Here is a 16,132-nt window from a genome sequence, read left to right as displayed (position 1 = left end):
GTACTCAGAACACAGATTTTTATTTGAACCTATAACTAGAAAACTCAAGATCTTTGTAATACTTGAGTTCAAGCAAGGTGATCAGTAAATGTGTTGAGACAACATAGTTCAATGCAGCTGTGAAATGTCAATATCAAAATAATCAATGCACTACCCTTACCCCTTCCACACTAGCTCTCACTGTTATCACATACACACTTTTAATACGTAACATCTCATTCATTCACACACACACACACACACACACACACACACACACACACACACACACACACACACACACACACTGTGCAGACATACCTTAGGAAGAGAGACCAGAAAAGTCAAGATTATGCAATGTGGCAGAAATCCAATTGCAACTGGGTAGATTCAACGTCAAAATTTCAACTATTTCAAGTCAATTTATCTCACTTCTCTGCTTATCAAAGACAGCTAGATTATCCGCTGAGCAAAAATACCTTCTACCCCTCTCTCACCAAAAGACAGAGTTACGCAGCCCCATCATAAACATGCCCTCGCGGATTTTCTTCTCCTTCTCAGCCACCAGGTTGACGGTGAGGAAGTTGATGAAGAAGGAGTAGGCCAGCACAAAGTAGAGAGAGGAGATGGTCTGCAGGTAGGTCAGGTCTGGCGTGTAGTCTTCCTTCGGCATCAGCTGGAAGTTCACCCCAACGCTGGGGACATTTGCGCCCAGCTCCTGTCATAAGGAGGCATTGGTCAATTTTTTTATCCTTTTTCTGCCAGTCTTTGTACTTCTTGACAAAAAAATTATTTCAAAACATCTACGCATATATACCCACACACACAAAAACCACCCATTTCTATGTGTACAGCAAGTTTCTGATCTACAAAGCAATGTCATTTTCATATTCCACTCTTTTTTTTTAAAGAAATGAACAAAATAAAAAAGACTTGAATTGAATGGACAAAACATTTTGATGCAAAAAACCTACAGAGGCAGAGGAATATGTGAAGCCTACCTTCATCAAGGCTTGGTTGATGACTTTCTGCAGGAAAGCAAAACCTGTCTGCACATAACGGTTGGCTTGACAGTTGGCGTCTGATGTGGCGTTCCAGTTGTTTCGGCATTCACCTGTTGTCATTGCAACAAAATTAATTACCTTTTTCATGCCCTGAAACTATTGCCGATAGGGAAACTAGCTTCTTTCAGCTTTCAGTTCAAAATCCATCAATGCTTTTAGAATCATCAAAGGTAAGGTGCTGTTTACCACCTGATCCTTGTCAACGACCCCACAGATCCGTCTACCTTCTACTCGCGCCGCTGGCACTCAACAACAACACCAGACCTGGCATTGTGCACGGATGACATCCACAAAACCATCTCAAGAAAAGTGGATGAACAGCTGGGTGGAAGCGACCATCGCCCAGTTCTCCTTACCATCAGTAGAGACTCAGCATCTGAGCATCCACAACACCCGAGGTGGAACTACAAAAAGGCAAAGTGGGGACTGTTCAACGTACGAACAAATGAGCTGACCAGAGCCATAGAAACAGAGGGGAGAAACATCAACAACGTGATAAAGGAGTTCAATGCTAGCATAATCCAGGCAGCCAAGGACAGCATCCCACGTGGAGTGAGGAAGGACTACATCCCATACTGGTCCGATGAGCTGCAGAAGACGCACGATGCACTCACAAGAATGAGAGAAGAGGCAGAGACGAACCCTAGCCAGGAGAACAACATCAAACTCCAAGAAAGCAAAGCAAAACATCTGAAGACAAAGCTAGAGTGCAAGAGAAGAGGCTGGAGAGAAAAGACGGCAGGGCTGAATATGGAAAAAGACACAACAAAGCTCTGGAAACTTACAAGAGCACTGAATGAAGAGGGCAACAAGGGACAGAAGATCACCCTGGAGGAGGAAGGAAGAACACTCACTGGAAAAGCCGCTGCCAATGCTTTCGCCCAAGCATATCGGGGAGAAAGCGACACCACCATACCCCTGCCTCTACAAAAGGAAGTCAGAACAGAAATTAGAGAAAGAACAGAAAGAAACGTGCAGGATGCCATGCAACAAGACATCACCATGGCCGAGCTGAAGAATGCCATCAAGAAGCTCAAAAAGAAGAAGTCTCCAGGTCCAGACAACATTACGAATGAGATGTTGCAACACATAGGCAACTCGGCCCTCCAGAAACTACTGGGCATCTTCAACCTCAGCTGGAGACAGGGACAGGTACCTCAGTGCTGGAAGGAAGCCAGGATGATCCCAGTTTTAAAGAAAGGGAAAAACAAGACCAAAACCCTGAGCTACCGACCCATCAGCCTGACAAGCTGCGTATGCAAAACCATGGAGCGCATTGTCAACCAGCGCCTGCAGCTGTACCTGGAATTAGAAAGCATCATCGTCCCAGAACAAGCCGGCTTCCGACAGCACAGAAGTACGGAGGACCAGACAACACACCTTAGCCAGGTCATAGAGGATGCTTACCAGGCCCAGAAGGTCACCCTGGCCACCTTCATTGATCTGCAGAAGGCCTTCGACAAGGTCTGGAAAGATGGACTCCTTGTGAAGCTCCTACGTTCCGGCGTCAAAGGCAACATGTACCAGTGGACCAAGTCGTACCTGCACAACCGAAAGGCCAGAGTGCTGGTGGACGGTCACTGTGGCCGAAAGGTGCTACTACGCCAAGGAGTTCCACAGGGAGGAGTACTCTCCCCCACGCTATTCATACTCTTCATTAACGACCTGGTACCAGAGTTGCCCAAAGGAGTCCAAGCGGCACTGTATGCTGATGACCTTGTTCTCTGGTGCTCGGAAGAGTATGCAACCACAGCAACCTACAGGATGCAACTTGCCCTAGGAAAGGTTGCAGCGTGGGCGGAAGACTGGTGTGTGACCATCAACAGGGAGAAGACCACTGCCACTCTCTTCACACTTTCTGCCAAAGCGACACCTGGCAAACTGACCTTGGGGGACACACCCCTGAAATTTGAAGACCAGCAAACATACCTGGGGGTCACCTATGACAAGCGCATGACCTGGAAACAACACATCATGAATGCAGAGGGAAAGGCCAGGAGAAAACTAAACATCATGCGGAAGCTGGCAGGATCACACTGGGGTGCAAACGAGAAGATCCTGAAAACAGTCTACCAGGGGACTGTACGACCGCACCTCGAGTACGGATCAAGCTCTTGGGCAACAGCAGCCAAGACACACCAGCAGGCCCTAGACAAAGTACAGAACCAAGCGCTGAGAATCATCACGGGCGCAATGAAATCAACACCCATACAGAAGATGGAACAGGTGACTGGCATTCCTCCACTGAGCAAAAGGCGAGACTGCAAAACAATGGTACAAGCCACCAAGTACCAGTGCACTCATGACCATCCAATGAGTGACAGACTCAAGAAGATGTCCTTAGGCAGGCTGAAAAGATCGAGCTTCGCTCTGGAGGCAAGGGCTTTGCAGAAGAAACATCAGACAGAGATGCCAGAGCTAGTGGAGCCACCATCTTTCTCCCTTGACGCCCCTCCCTGGGAAGACAGACAAGGAAACCTGGACATACAGACCAGTGTCCCCTACCTCACAACAAAGGACGAGCAGAGCAATGCGACGAAAAAAGCCCTGACTCTTGCCATGCTTGAAGAAAGGTACCCCCAAGAAGCATGGATACGGGTGTATACTGATGGGTCAGCCACAGAGGCCGTCAAAAATGGAGGAGCAGGGGTGTATGTCCAGTACCCCAGTGGAGAGAGGCAAGCAGAGGCTATACCAACAGGCCTCCACTGTACAAACTACAGAGCTGAGGTACAAGCACTGATCCATGCAGCATACACCATCAACGACAGAGTCAACCATGACAACCAGGTGGTCTTCCTGACTGACGCTCTGTCAGTACTACAAGCAATGACCAGTAGCAAACTGCCTCAGCTGGAACACGCTCTACACAACATCAAGAGCCTGAGGACAGTACTGCAATGGATCCCCTCCCACTGTGGTGTACAAGGAAACGAAGAGGCGGACAGGATGGCAAAGCTGGGTGCAGAAGATGAGCAAGAGAACAACCCTGTGAGCCTGACAGAGATGAAGACCATCATTAAGTCTCTGCACAGGACGCCCCAGCCACAGGACAGCTACCACCTGCTATCCAGACCACAGCAGGTGGTCATCTTCCGCCTGAGAACGGGACACAACAGACTTAACCAGCATCTCCACGGGAAGCTGCATGTTGTGCCCTCCCCCATGTGTTCTTGTGGAGAAGCAGAGCAGGACACGGCCCACATCCTACGAGACTGCAGGAACCACCAGGTGCTGAGAGAGGAAATCTGGCCATTGCCGGAGTCCCTGCACAACAAGCTGTACGGGCCAGTGGCTGCGCTGCAGAGGACCACTAATTATATCTCAAGATCTGGACTCCAAGTGTGATCGGCGATCGAAAAGAAGAAGAAGAAGGTGCTGTTTGCATTTAAGCAGTATATATACCAATAATTAAGAGTTTTTGGTTCCATGAGATTTTAAAGATCTGAACATAATTCATGTACCAGGGGTGAGTTTTGGCGCTCGCCCGCTCGCCCGCGGCGACTTCAAATCGCGTCGGGCGAGTTCAAAATTCCTCTGAAATCGCCCGCCGGGCGAGTTCAAATTTTGCTGAAGTACAAAGTCGTTAGGCAACGTAGTCAATGGGAACGGCCGGCGAACAAATATCTCTGCGGGCGATCTCAAAATCTGTCACTTCTCTACTGCCCACTCATCCCCCCCCCCCTTCCCCCACTTTGAGGACTCAGGACTACCATCAATCAATGTCAGACACATTGGCTAGACAGCTACCCCCCTCCGCCTCACTTGACCGTGTCATCACCCCTCCAGTGCCACGAGCCGCTGGCGATTGCATCAGCAGTCAAAATAGTTAAACCCCCCCCCCTCCGTCCCCCCTCTTTTCGCTATTCACTTCACCCCCTCTCTGATCTTATCCTGCGCTCACCAATCCTTCAGAGACTTTCACATGTTGTAAAACAGTTTCCTCTCAGATAAAAACTCGGTCATTGACCCCGAGTAAGAAGGTCAGTGTCTCAACAGGCAGCTGTGTTCAGATTGCAAGTAACGGTCATTGACCCAGGTCTTAAGGCCAACCAGCTTTTACAATGCATCTGCCTTTGATCTGACCGCCCATCCAGAGCAAACATATTCCCCCTAGCCCTCTGTATTTTTCCTTTGATGTGCCTGCTATGTACCACTGATCCAGTTTCTGGGAAATGTATATAATTATGTCATTGACTGCAGGGATACTCATTGAGACCGTTTTCCCAAATATGTTAACACCAGCTTTGCTGACCAACTTAGTACAAGTAGTGACAGTACTACTGCTGTCAATTATTTCCCTTCAACTAAGGAAGTAAAAAAAACACACCCAGATCCACTATATAAAGAAGAAAAGACAGACCTTCAACAATAGGACAAGGGATGCAACTCTGCTGAATCAAAAGCATAAAGATCACCTGTGAACAATTCTAGGATCAGGAAATCTTAACATCTGTTTGTTTTCATTAGGAAATAGAAATGAAATGTAATGCTTTTGATTATTTATGACTTAAGCTGTGGTAAATTTGGCTGGTATGCAACTTTTACAGTAATATTAATAACACAGACATAAAGAAAAAGAAACAAAACAAGAAAGCAACTTAGAAAAATGTTTTGTTTGTAGTCAGTTTTTTATACTTGGTTTTATACAACAAAAAACAAAATTTAAATTAAAAAAAAATGCTGATTTACTCTTTTGTAGTGTGTGTTTATGTGGTAAGTAAAGTTCCATAGTAAATTACTTTGTAAATTGTGTGGTTGGGGTACATAAAGGGGGTAACTTTTAGTGAGGTTTAGTGTGTGATTGTGTGACAGGGTGTGAATGTGGTTTTGATTTCTTGTTTCTTTGTGGCGGCTTTTATTTTAAATTCTTTATTAAAACAAGGTTAATTATCATTATATTAAAACATAGCATTTTAGTCATCAAGTTTTCGGTGTGTTTGTGGTAGTTATTAGTAGTGCAAATCCACATGTATGCATTATAAGTATGAATGTACGTCTTTTGTGTATGTGGTTAGCAAGCGACGAGCCGCTGGGGCGGTTGTAAGAAATCCTGGCAAGTTGGGGGCCGGTTGGGATTTGGGGGGGCCGGTTCAATTTTTGACTTACCGGCCCCCCTGGCCGGTAGCAAAAAAAGTTAAGGTACACCCCTGTGTACAATGCACTGCAGAATGGATCGCATAGCAGACTTATCAAACTGAAAAATCTGTTTTCTGTGCATGGCACATCATCAGGCTTCTCTCCGGCTCATGAAAGAAAGATTAGGAACAAGGTGTTTGTTCTTTGTGATACACAGAGCCTGCCAACCAGGCAAGACGTAAGATATATGCGACAAGGGGACTTTTGACAATAACTTCAAATGCTACCCACTGTTAGAATAAGTATCTAATTCAAAAATGACACATGGGTGAAACTGATCTAAAACAAAAATAAGGAAAGTTAGGCCCAGGCAAAGCCCTGCTAGGGGGTCCAGGGAGTATCTATACATATATGTGACTTAAAACGGACTGTCCGTTTACAACACACCCACTTACAAAAGTGCACATTTAAAAAGATGCATGCACTTCTTGGTGGAAAGGCACGCAAAAAATTACCACCACCTCTCCCCCCCCCCCCCCCCCCCCACTAAACCACATAAGCTCTACCTTGATTTTGTCCTGCAGTAAAAATCGACTTGGTGTTGGTGACAGCATCTTGGGGCAGGCGAATAGCGTACTGCTGCATGGCAGAGTTGTTCTGGTAGCCGAAAATGATCCCCGCCGCCACACTACTGCTGTTGGCATTATAGGCATCCAAGGCAGCACTCTCTGTTGCAAACGACTGGTAGCTAATGTTGTTCAACTGAGCAGTAATCTCGGGCATGACAGAAGTGACGTCCAGTCCATTTGTGACAACATATAGGGACTTGTCGGCTCCGAAGGAAAAGCTGGACAAGGAGTTGACAGGGAAGGAGAGTGGCGGTTTTGTCTGCGGCTTGACCAGGGCTTTGATCATGATGAGGATGCCAACGTACATCAATGGGTAGAAAATCTCCTGCACAAGCGACACATCAGCCAAGGTGACAAATGTGTCATGTTAGTTACTACGTTCAACAGGGGTAGGTGTTTCAGAGGCAAGTGCACCAGGCTTTGGTGCAATAATAAAGGATTCAACTCCCAGTCAGCCAGGGAGAGAAAGTTGTTGTTACTGAGCATATACTTGCTTAACACTCAGCAGGGTCACTTGGTACCAAGCAGGTGACTGTCGTTCAAATTAGAAGATTATGTGCACATCCTACCATACAGGAAAATAGAAAATGATTTGTTATGATTTTTTGTCCAAGTTGATTTTCTCTGCACTGACTCAGCGTGCCTACCAATCATCCTTGTGCACACTAAAGATCCCTCACTAACTCACTGACTTGCAAGAGTAGTTTTGGATACACACAGATAGAATGCAGAATTCCTTGAAGATGGCATTCTGCTGCCTTATGTGGCTTAGATGAGAACACTTTTAAATACAATTCATGTAAAACAACCATTTAAAAATTAAGTAGATGTGCAACGCCAAGGCACTGCATACCCCAGCGAAAGACAAACTTCTCTCTTACTCTCTCTCTGTCTCTCTCTCAAACACACACACACACACACACACACACACACCCCCCAAGTTACACACGTACACACTCACTCACACGCACTCACTCACTCTCACACACACTTCATACACACAAAACACACCCCCATACGCACATATAGACAGACGGACATAAACACCTTTGCAAACAAACACACATACACACACACATACACTTACGCACACGCACACCCACCCACTCTCTCTCTTTCTCTCTTATACAAACAGACACACACCCACACACACACACACTGTACATACGCACGCACACACTTACACACACACATTGACTCACACAAATCTCATACACACAAAACACACACTTATACGCACATAGACCGGTACGGTTAGCCTAGTGGTAAGGCGTCCGCCCCGTGATCGGGAGGTCGTGGGTTCGAACCCCGGCCGGGTCATACCTAAGACTCTAAAATTGGCAATCTAGTGGCTGCTCCGCCTGGCGTCTGGCATTATGAGGTTAGTGCTGGGACTGGTTGGTCCGGTGTCAGAATACTGTGACTGGGTGAGACATGAAGCCTGTGCTGCGACTTCTGTCTTGTGTGTGGCGCACGTTATATGTCAAAGCAGCACCGCCCTGATATGGCCCTTCGTGGTCGGCTGGGCGTTAAGCAAACAAACAAATACGCACATAGACAGTCGAACACACACACCTTTACAAACAAACACCATATACACACTCATACACACACAAACATACACACAAACTCAGACACACACAAACATACACACAAACACATTCACACACACACACACACACACACACACACTCTCTCTCTATCACACACACACACATTCACACACACACACACACACACTCTCTCTCTCTCTCAAACACACACACACACACACACACACACACACACACACACACACACACACACACCCCAAGTGACACACACACAGATACACACACTCACACACACGCACTCACTCACTCTCTCACAAAAACTTCATACACACAAAACACACACCCATACGCACATATGGACAGACGGACATACACACCTTTACAAACAAACACACATACACGCACACACATACACTTATGCCAACACACACACTCACACACACACGATTACAGACTCATGCACGCGTGCGCGCACACACACACACACACACACACCACACACATACGAGTACAGACTCATGCACGCGTGCGCACGCACACACACACACACACACACACACACACTCACAAAAAAGCAGCAGTGACATTATTTGGCTGAAAGTTCAAAAGGATAACAAAGAACACGACATTTATTTAGGGTGTGTATATATTCCGCCCGAATCGTCATCCTTTGGAAAAGATTTTACTGAGGAATTGTGGGACAAGTTAGAGAATGACTTAGATGAATTAATACCCAAAGGTAACGTGATCTTATGCGGAGACTTCAATGCAAGAACGGGTGAACTGATCGATTATCTAAAGTTAGATAGCGAAAGTCTTAGGTATTCTTTGCCATCAACTTATTGCTTTGACTATCTACATGAAAGACATTCTTCAGATAAGGTCATACAAAAACAAGGTAGAAGGTTGATAGATTTGTGCCATAATAATAACATGTATATACTTAATGGAAGGTCCTTGGGAGACTTAAGTGGGCGATACACATGTTATACACCCCAGGGTTGTAGTGTAGTAGACTATTTTCTTTGTTCTCAGGAACTAATCAAGGATGTAATACATATGAAAGTAAAAGATTTAACTGTATATTCAGATCATTGTCCTTTAGAACTAAGAATTCGAATTCCGTTCAAAAACAAAAATGCCAATGTTAAACCTAACATCAATTGTAAACATAATAAATGTTCAATTAATAACCAAGGAAAAGCAGAAGATATAATATATCAGTGGGACAGCAATTCACAAGTTAAATTCAAACAGGAGTTAGACACACGAGACATGAAACATTTACTTCAGAACATAAACGACGAAATTGAAACAATGCATACATGTGAAGACAAATATTACTCAGACGAGTGTGTTAACAATTTAACAGACAAAATAACAGCAATGCTAAACACGGCTGCAAAAAAATGCTTGAACAAGAAAATCAAGAACCGCAATTTTACGAAAAAGAATAGAAAACATAAAAAATGGTTCGATAGTGACTGTTTTTTACAAAGGAGAGAATTAAAATCATTATTAAATGCTCTAAATAGATACCCTTATGATGTAAATTTATGTCAGAAATACTACTCAAAAAGAAAAAAATACAAAGCAATATTAAAAAAAAAGAAAAGGATTTTTAAAGATAATTTAGTAAAGAAATTGAATGACGAATTTAATAACGATCCAAGTGCTATGTGGAAAACTCTAAAAGATTTAAAGACGATGGGTGAAGTCAATACAACTAAAAAATGTGCAATCAATCCAATGAAATGGATTGATCATTTAGAGAAATTGATAGGAACAGAAACTAAAGTTTCTGATGAAAGAAAATACATAGTAAACGAGGAATTAAAGAAGATGCATACACATTGTTGTACACCTATTTTAGATGACCCCATAACAGAGAAAGAATTAAAAAAAGAATGTAAAACGTTGAAAAATAAGAAGTCATCCGGAAAAGATAGAATAACCAATGAAATTATAAAAGCAAGTTTAGATCATATGACTAAAATATTAGTTAATCTATTCAACATTATTCTTACAAGTGGTAACTATCCTACAGAATGGAAGACTGGAATAAGTGTACCATTGCATAAAAAAGGAGATCCAATGAATCCGAGTAACTATAGAGGAATCACTCTTAGTAGTAATTTGGGAAAATTGTTTTGTAAAATCATAAATTCAAGAATCAACAACTTTTTAGAAAAAAAGAATATTTTGATAAAAGAACAAGCTGGGTTTCGAAAAGGATACCGAACGATGGATCAAATATTCATTCTGAAGAAAATTGTAGACGATATTATCAATACTAAAAATGGTAGATTATATGGATGTTTCGTAGATTTTCAAAAAGCTTTTGATAACGTTTGGCATGATGCACTTTTACTTAAGATATATACAAAACTGGCATAAGAGGTAAATGCTACAATATAATCAAAAACATGTATATTAATACAAAGATATGCACACAAATGCAAGGTGGATATTCACCAGATGTATTGGTTAAAAAAGGAGTACATCAAGGAAATACATTAAGCCCAACTCTTTTTAATATTTTCATTAATGATATAACAGATGGAATGCCTAACGTTGATTCGCCATACATTAACCAGAATACAAAAATATCGTGTCTACTGTATGCAGATGATCTAGTACTTCTTTCAAAATCAAAAATAGGATTACAAAATAAGTTAGATTATCTAAATAACTATTGCCTACAGTGGGGTTTGAAAATTAACATAGAAAAAACAAAAATTATAGTATTTTGTCATATAAATCCAAAAATGCACACAATATTTAAATGTGGAACTGATGTAATCAAAGTAACAGATCAATATAAATATTTAGGGGTCATATTCAACAAGAATGGACATTTTGATACAGCTCAAGATCATTTAAGTAAACAAGGTAATAAAACAGCACATTCCCTACGCAGAATTTTCAGCAATCAAAACGTGCAAATAGATACAATGATACATTTATTTGATTCACTGGTAAATCCGATATTAACATATGGCGCTGAAATCTGGTATCCGTTTACGTTTAATAATAAAATAAAACAAACAAATACTGATCATTTCTTTGGATCATGTTTATCTAGCAAAACTCCTCATGAATTTGTTCATATCAAATTTTGTCGATTCCTTCTTGGAGTTCATAGAAAAGCTATGTGGATACCTGTACTGGGGGAATTAGGAAGGTTCCCTTTAGGATTAAAAATGTTATCACAAACAATAGCATTCTGGGCGCATATTCTAGACTCCAAACAAGATTCGTATATACATCAATTATATGACTCAATGTTGCTCCATCCGACAGAAACGCCATGGCTACAATTTGTTAGACAATCTCTTTGTAACTTAGGTTTTAGTCACGTTTGGCATAACCAATCTACATTAAATGTACACAAATTAAAGTTTGCCATTGACAAAAAACAACAAGAGGAATATATAAGATACTGGACAAAAGAAAAATCAGATACATATTCCAGACTTAAGTTTTATTCTATGATCAGTAAATCTTACGAAATGCAGTCATACTTAATACAAATTAAGAATAATAAACACAGAAAGATGTTAAGCAGATTAAGGACTAGCACACATTGTCTAAAAATTGAAAGTGGAAGACATCAGAATATCCCTAAAGAAAATCGTCTTTGTATTGAATGCAATGTCATAGAAGATGAAATACATTTTCTAGATAAATGCAATAAATATGTTAAATTAAGGGATGAATTTAAAGAAGATGCTTCACATATCAATATGAAATATGCTAACAAAAATCCAAGTAACTTATTTTTAGAAGACGAAGTTCAAGTTCGTCTTGGCAAATTTGTTACGGATTGTTTTAGCATTGTATAATGCATTATTATTATTTGTTGTTTGTTGTGTCAATAACTTTACTGGTTCATGACAATAAACATTATTCTATTCTATTCTATTCTATTCTATTCACACACACACACACACAAATACACACACACACACACACACACACACACACACACAGTAACACTAACACATGTGCTCAAAATGAACACAAACACACACACTGCGCGAGAGAGAAAGACTACAGGGAGGCATGACGTCATGGTGCAATAATTGACGTCAAAGACTTTTGACCGTGACGTAATCTTCTCACGCGAGCTTTATCCATAGTCTTGAACAACCACACACAAATAGACTTGGAAAGTACAGAATTTCTACCCGTCCAAAGCGGCCTTGGGTGGCGTTTGCTGAAAAAATGGGGGCGACTATTGCACCCACCGTATTTTTGTTAGTATGGTCCCAATTTTTGGTGAACTTCCATCTCCAACTGTAGCACGTAGCCGGGCACAAAGAATCCTTCTTTATCATGTATTATCGGTGTGAACATTTCTCAAGTCGATTACAGTATGTGGGATACCTCCAGCTTCGCTGGGATTAAGATTTGATACATGCTACATAAATTACAAAAAAACAAATTAGACGTGTTTCTGGTATACATACACAGTACACTACCCTCATCTCAAGGTACAACATGACTATGAAAATAATTGCAACTTAACAAGTCAAATCCAAAAACAAAGAGATTGCCAACGTTCCAATTTTCAGAATAAAAAAAGAAAGGTAAGTTGTTCGAACGTTTGTTATTGACAAAAAACAAAGAACCTTTACAAATATAATCATTAATGCACATTCAACCCCAACTCAAACAGGTGGACAGAAATATAACCATACACCAGCACACACACACGCACACATGTTAAAACCAAACCAAGGAAGTGATTTTACCTGAACAAGCTGTTTCATGTTCCGTCGTTTTAGCAAAAAGTTGCGCCATAATAACGCTTTCAGTTGAGCAAACCATGTAGCCCTCATTTTAAACAAGGATGAAGGAGTGCTCACAAGCAAAGGTCTTGACTCAGTTCATCACCTACCTGTGAAAACGAAAGAAGCAAGTAAGTGATGTATAAATGGAAAAAATAAAAATTACGAAACTCAACACGGACAAGAATATCTGATCAAATGCATTTCAATTCTTTTCATCAGTCTTCACTTAATAACTGTGCATAAGAAGGTATAATATACAGCTTTCCCATAAAGGTCTTGGCTGATTGGTATATATATGGATCAGGAATGTCAAAACCAAATGAAAGCAGATTTGTTAAAAATCATATATTTGCTGTTATTTATCAATAAAGTAAATGCGCACAAAATACATGTAATCATCTTCAGAAACTTAAATCTTGGAAAAAACAAACAAACAACATGACACTCAGAGACAGAACTGGATAAGGTGCTCGATCACCCTGTGGGGATCCAGGCAGGTCAGGTGCAGCGCCGGGCTCCGTGCCTCAAAGGAGTTCACCCTCAGCGACTGGAGGTCTCTTCATCTTGTCCTGTGGAGCCAGGGGACAGAGGAAAGAAGCAACTGGCCAAGAGAACAGCAAGCCCAAAGTGTCTTGGAAGCTGGTGGTGCTGGTTGGCACTGTTCTGCATTATATCAGTGTCACAGATAGTAGAGTACTTTCTTGAAACCACGAGATAGTCATTAATTGAAAGTAATGTCTGGAGGAGTCACACAGTACTTTGACTTTGTTCAGTCAGTTCTTTGACTTTTTTCTTCTTACCAGTTTGTTTCAACTACGGTTAGAAAATTACATTGAGGTATACACATGTATACTACTTTGACAACACTTCACATGTGTCTGTGTGTGAGGATTGTATTGTTGTGTGATTATAAATGTATGTATGTAAAACATGTAAAACATATTGTGTATGTGTGTTTCTCCTCTTCTTCAGAAAAACTTGCTGTCTTTTGCATGCTCTTCTTTCTTCTTTCTTGCAAGTACTTCTGTTAGCTACATTGTTTGAATGAGTCGCTGTGGTTGTTGTGTGTGTCTGTTGGATCGTCGAAGGGTTAATGGAACTGTCGACTTGGTGTTGTCACAGCGTTGGGGTGTGTTGTTCACAGGTTGTGGGGTGTCTAGGCGAGGCGGTTTGAGGCTGGCATCTTGTTGTTGTTGAAGACGAGTCCACATTTTCTTGCCACGTCCATCAGATGGTGAAGGTTCCTGTCATGGTCCTCTTCATTCTTGCCATGAACGATGACGTCATCGGTGATTCCGATGGTACAAGGACACTGGCTGAGAATGCGGTCCATGGCTTGCTGGAATGCATCTTGGCTCACGTTGAGGCCAAAGGGAAGACGATCATTGAAGCAGAATCGGCCAGCAGGGCTGTTGAAGGTGGTGAGCATGGAGGATTCCTCATCGAGTTTGATGGCCCAATAGCCGTGTTTGGCGTCGAGTTTGCTGAAGACCTTGGAGCCACTGAGGCGATTGGTGATCTCCTCGATTTGTAGGGGTCTTGTGGTGGGTCCTCTTGATGCCCTGATTCAGTGCTCTGGGATCCAGGCACACACGCAGACCGCCACTAGCCTTCCTGCTGAAAGCTAGTGCGCTAACCCAGTCTGTGGGCTCCGTGACGGGGGTGATTACGCCAATGTTCTCCATCTTCTTCAGCTCCGATTTGATTTCATCTAGAAGCTGGATGGGGTACTTGCGTGGAGGCTGCACCACGGCTTGGGCTCCCTCCTTGAGCGTGATGTGTTGCTCACCTTCAAAGTTGTCTACACCCTCAAATCTGTCAGGGTATGTACACTCCAGGTCACTGGCGTTCTTGACTGGCTTCAGTGACTTAATGGCACAGTGAACAGTGACTAGCTTCAGCTGTCTGCTGCTGGGTAGTCCCAGGATGGCTGGACCATTACTGTCTGTGACAAAATATTCTGCGTCATGCCATTCTGTGTTCTTGAATTTGCATTGGATCGTGACGACTCCAAACTGCTTGGTGAGTGTCCCGTTGTACGCTTGTAGTACAGTGCGACATAGTTCTGTGGCGCCTGCTGCCGGAAAACCCTCAGGGTTGAGCTGCTCGGGAAACATTCGCCAATAGATGCAGAGTGGGAGTATGTTTCCCTGGGCTCCCGTGTCAACCTTGACTTTAAGGGATGCTGGCATTGTATACTTGATGTCCAGGCTGGCGAACAGCTCATCCCGGTTGTCGCCGTTATTTGTCTCGATGCTTGAGAAATCTAGGCATGCGATGTCGGCTGTAAGTTCACCATCGCTGAGGTCTTGCACGACATTGATGTGTTTCCTGCCGCCTTGCTGGTGGCCAGGTCGACTGCGTCGCCGTCCTCGGGATTTGTGTTGGTTGCCAAGACTCTGTCCAGATCTGTCTGTGCTACCGCTGGTGCTCGAGCGGCATTCCTTCTGCCAGTGGTTGGGCCTGAGGCATTTTGAGCACGTAGTGCCGTAGGCTGGGCACTGTCGAGGTGGGTGTTTTCCACTGCAGTTGCCGCATGCTCTGCTGTCCTTTGCTCTGATGGCGTCGATGGTCGAGCCTGTAGCTGTCAATTCCTGCATTTGACGCATATGGTTCGCTGTAGCCTCGTGTGACTTTGCTAGTTCTAGGGCTGTAGCGAGGGTCAGGGTTCTGTCCCGAGAGAGGAGTTCACGCTGGACGGTGGAAATAGATGTCCCAGCAATCAGTTAATTGCTTTAAAACTCTCTTATCTTCTGCGGCTTTGTCAGTATACTTGCATTTGATGGCCTTTGTTCTGCATCTTGTGTAAAAATCTTCCACCGACTCCCCTGTCCGTTGCGTCAGTCGCTGCATTTCTAGCCGATGAATGCGGAAATTTTGTGGTGGTTGGAGTAGCTGCAATCTGTCCCAGATGTTTTTGGGATCTTCGAGCTGTTCGACAGTGAGGTTCCATGTGTTGAGTAGACGTAAACCTTCACTGCCAAGCCACAACATGATGAAGTTGTGTTGCAGTTTTTTCTCAGTGTTTTTCA

The 16,132-nt window shown here is 43.0% G+C and overlaps 1 protein-coding gene across 4 annotated transcripts in view; it reads right to left on the bottom strand.

Annotated features, from left to right (window-relative positions):
• The window catches only part of LOC138955294 (cholesterol transporter ABCA5-like), a 113,111-nt gene that overhangs the window by 89,954 nt on the left and 7,025 nt on the right, over nt 1–16,132 (bottom strand). For all 4 annotated transcript variants that reach the window (XR_011452181.1, XR_011452184.1, XM_070326927.1 and 1 more), the window contains exons 2-5: nt 13,062–13,207; nt 6,689–7,076; nt 981–1,093; nt 477–697 (exon numbers count right to left, since the gene is read on the bottom strand). Coding sequence is in view for 2 of the 4 variants with exons in the window: in XM_070326927.1 (XP_070183028.1) it covers nt 477–697; nt 981–1,093; nt 6,689–7,076; nt 13,062–13,148 (809 nt within the window). In the remaining 2 variants the exon portion in view is untranslated. The remainder of the gene's footprint in view (nt 1–476; nt 698–980; nt 1,094–6,688; nt 7,077–13,061; nt 13,208–16,132) is intronic.

The sequence above is a fragment of the Littorina saxatilis genome, linkage group LG2 (assembly GCF_037325665.1).
Source record: "Littorina saxatilis isolate snail1 linkage group LG2, US_GU_Lsax_2.0, whole genome shotgun sequence".
NCBI lineage: Eukaryota > Metazoa > Mollusca > Gastropoda > Littorinimorpha > Littorinidae > Littorina > Littorina saxatilis.
The sequence above is the reverse complement of the archived record's forward strand: the minus strand, read 5'-3'. Positions and strand labels throughout refer to the sequence as shown.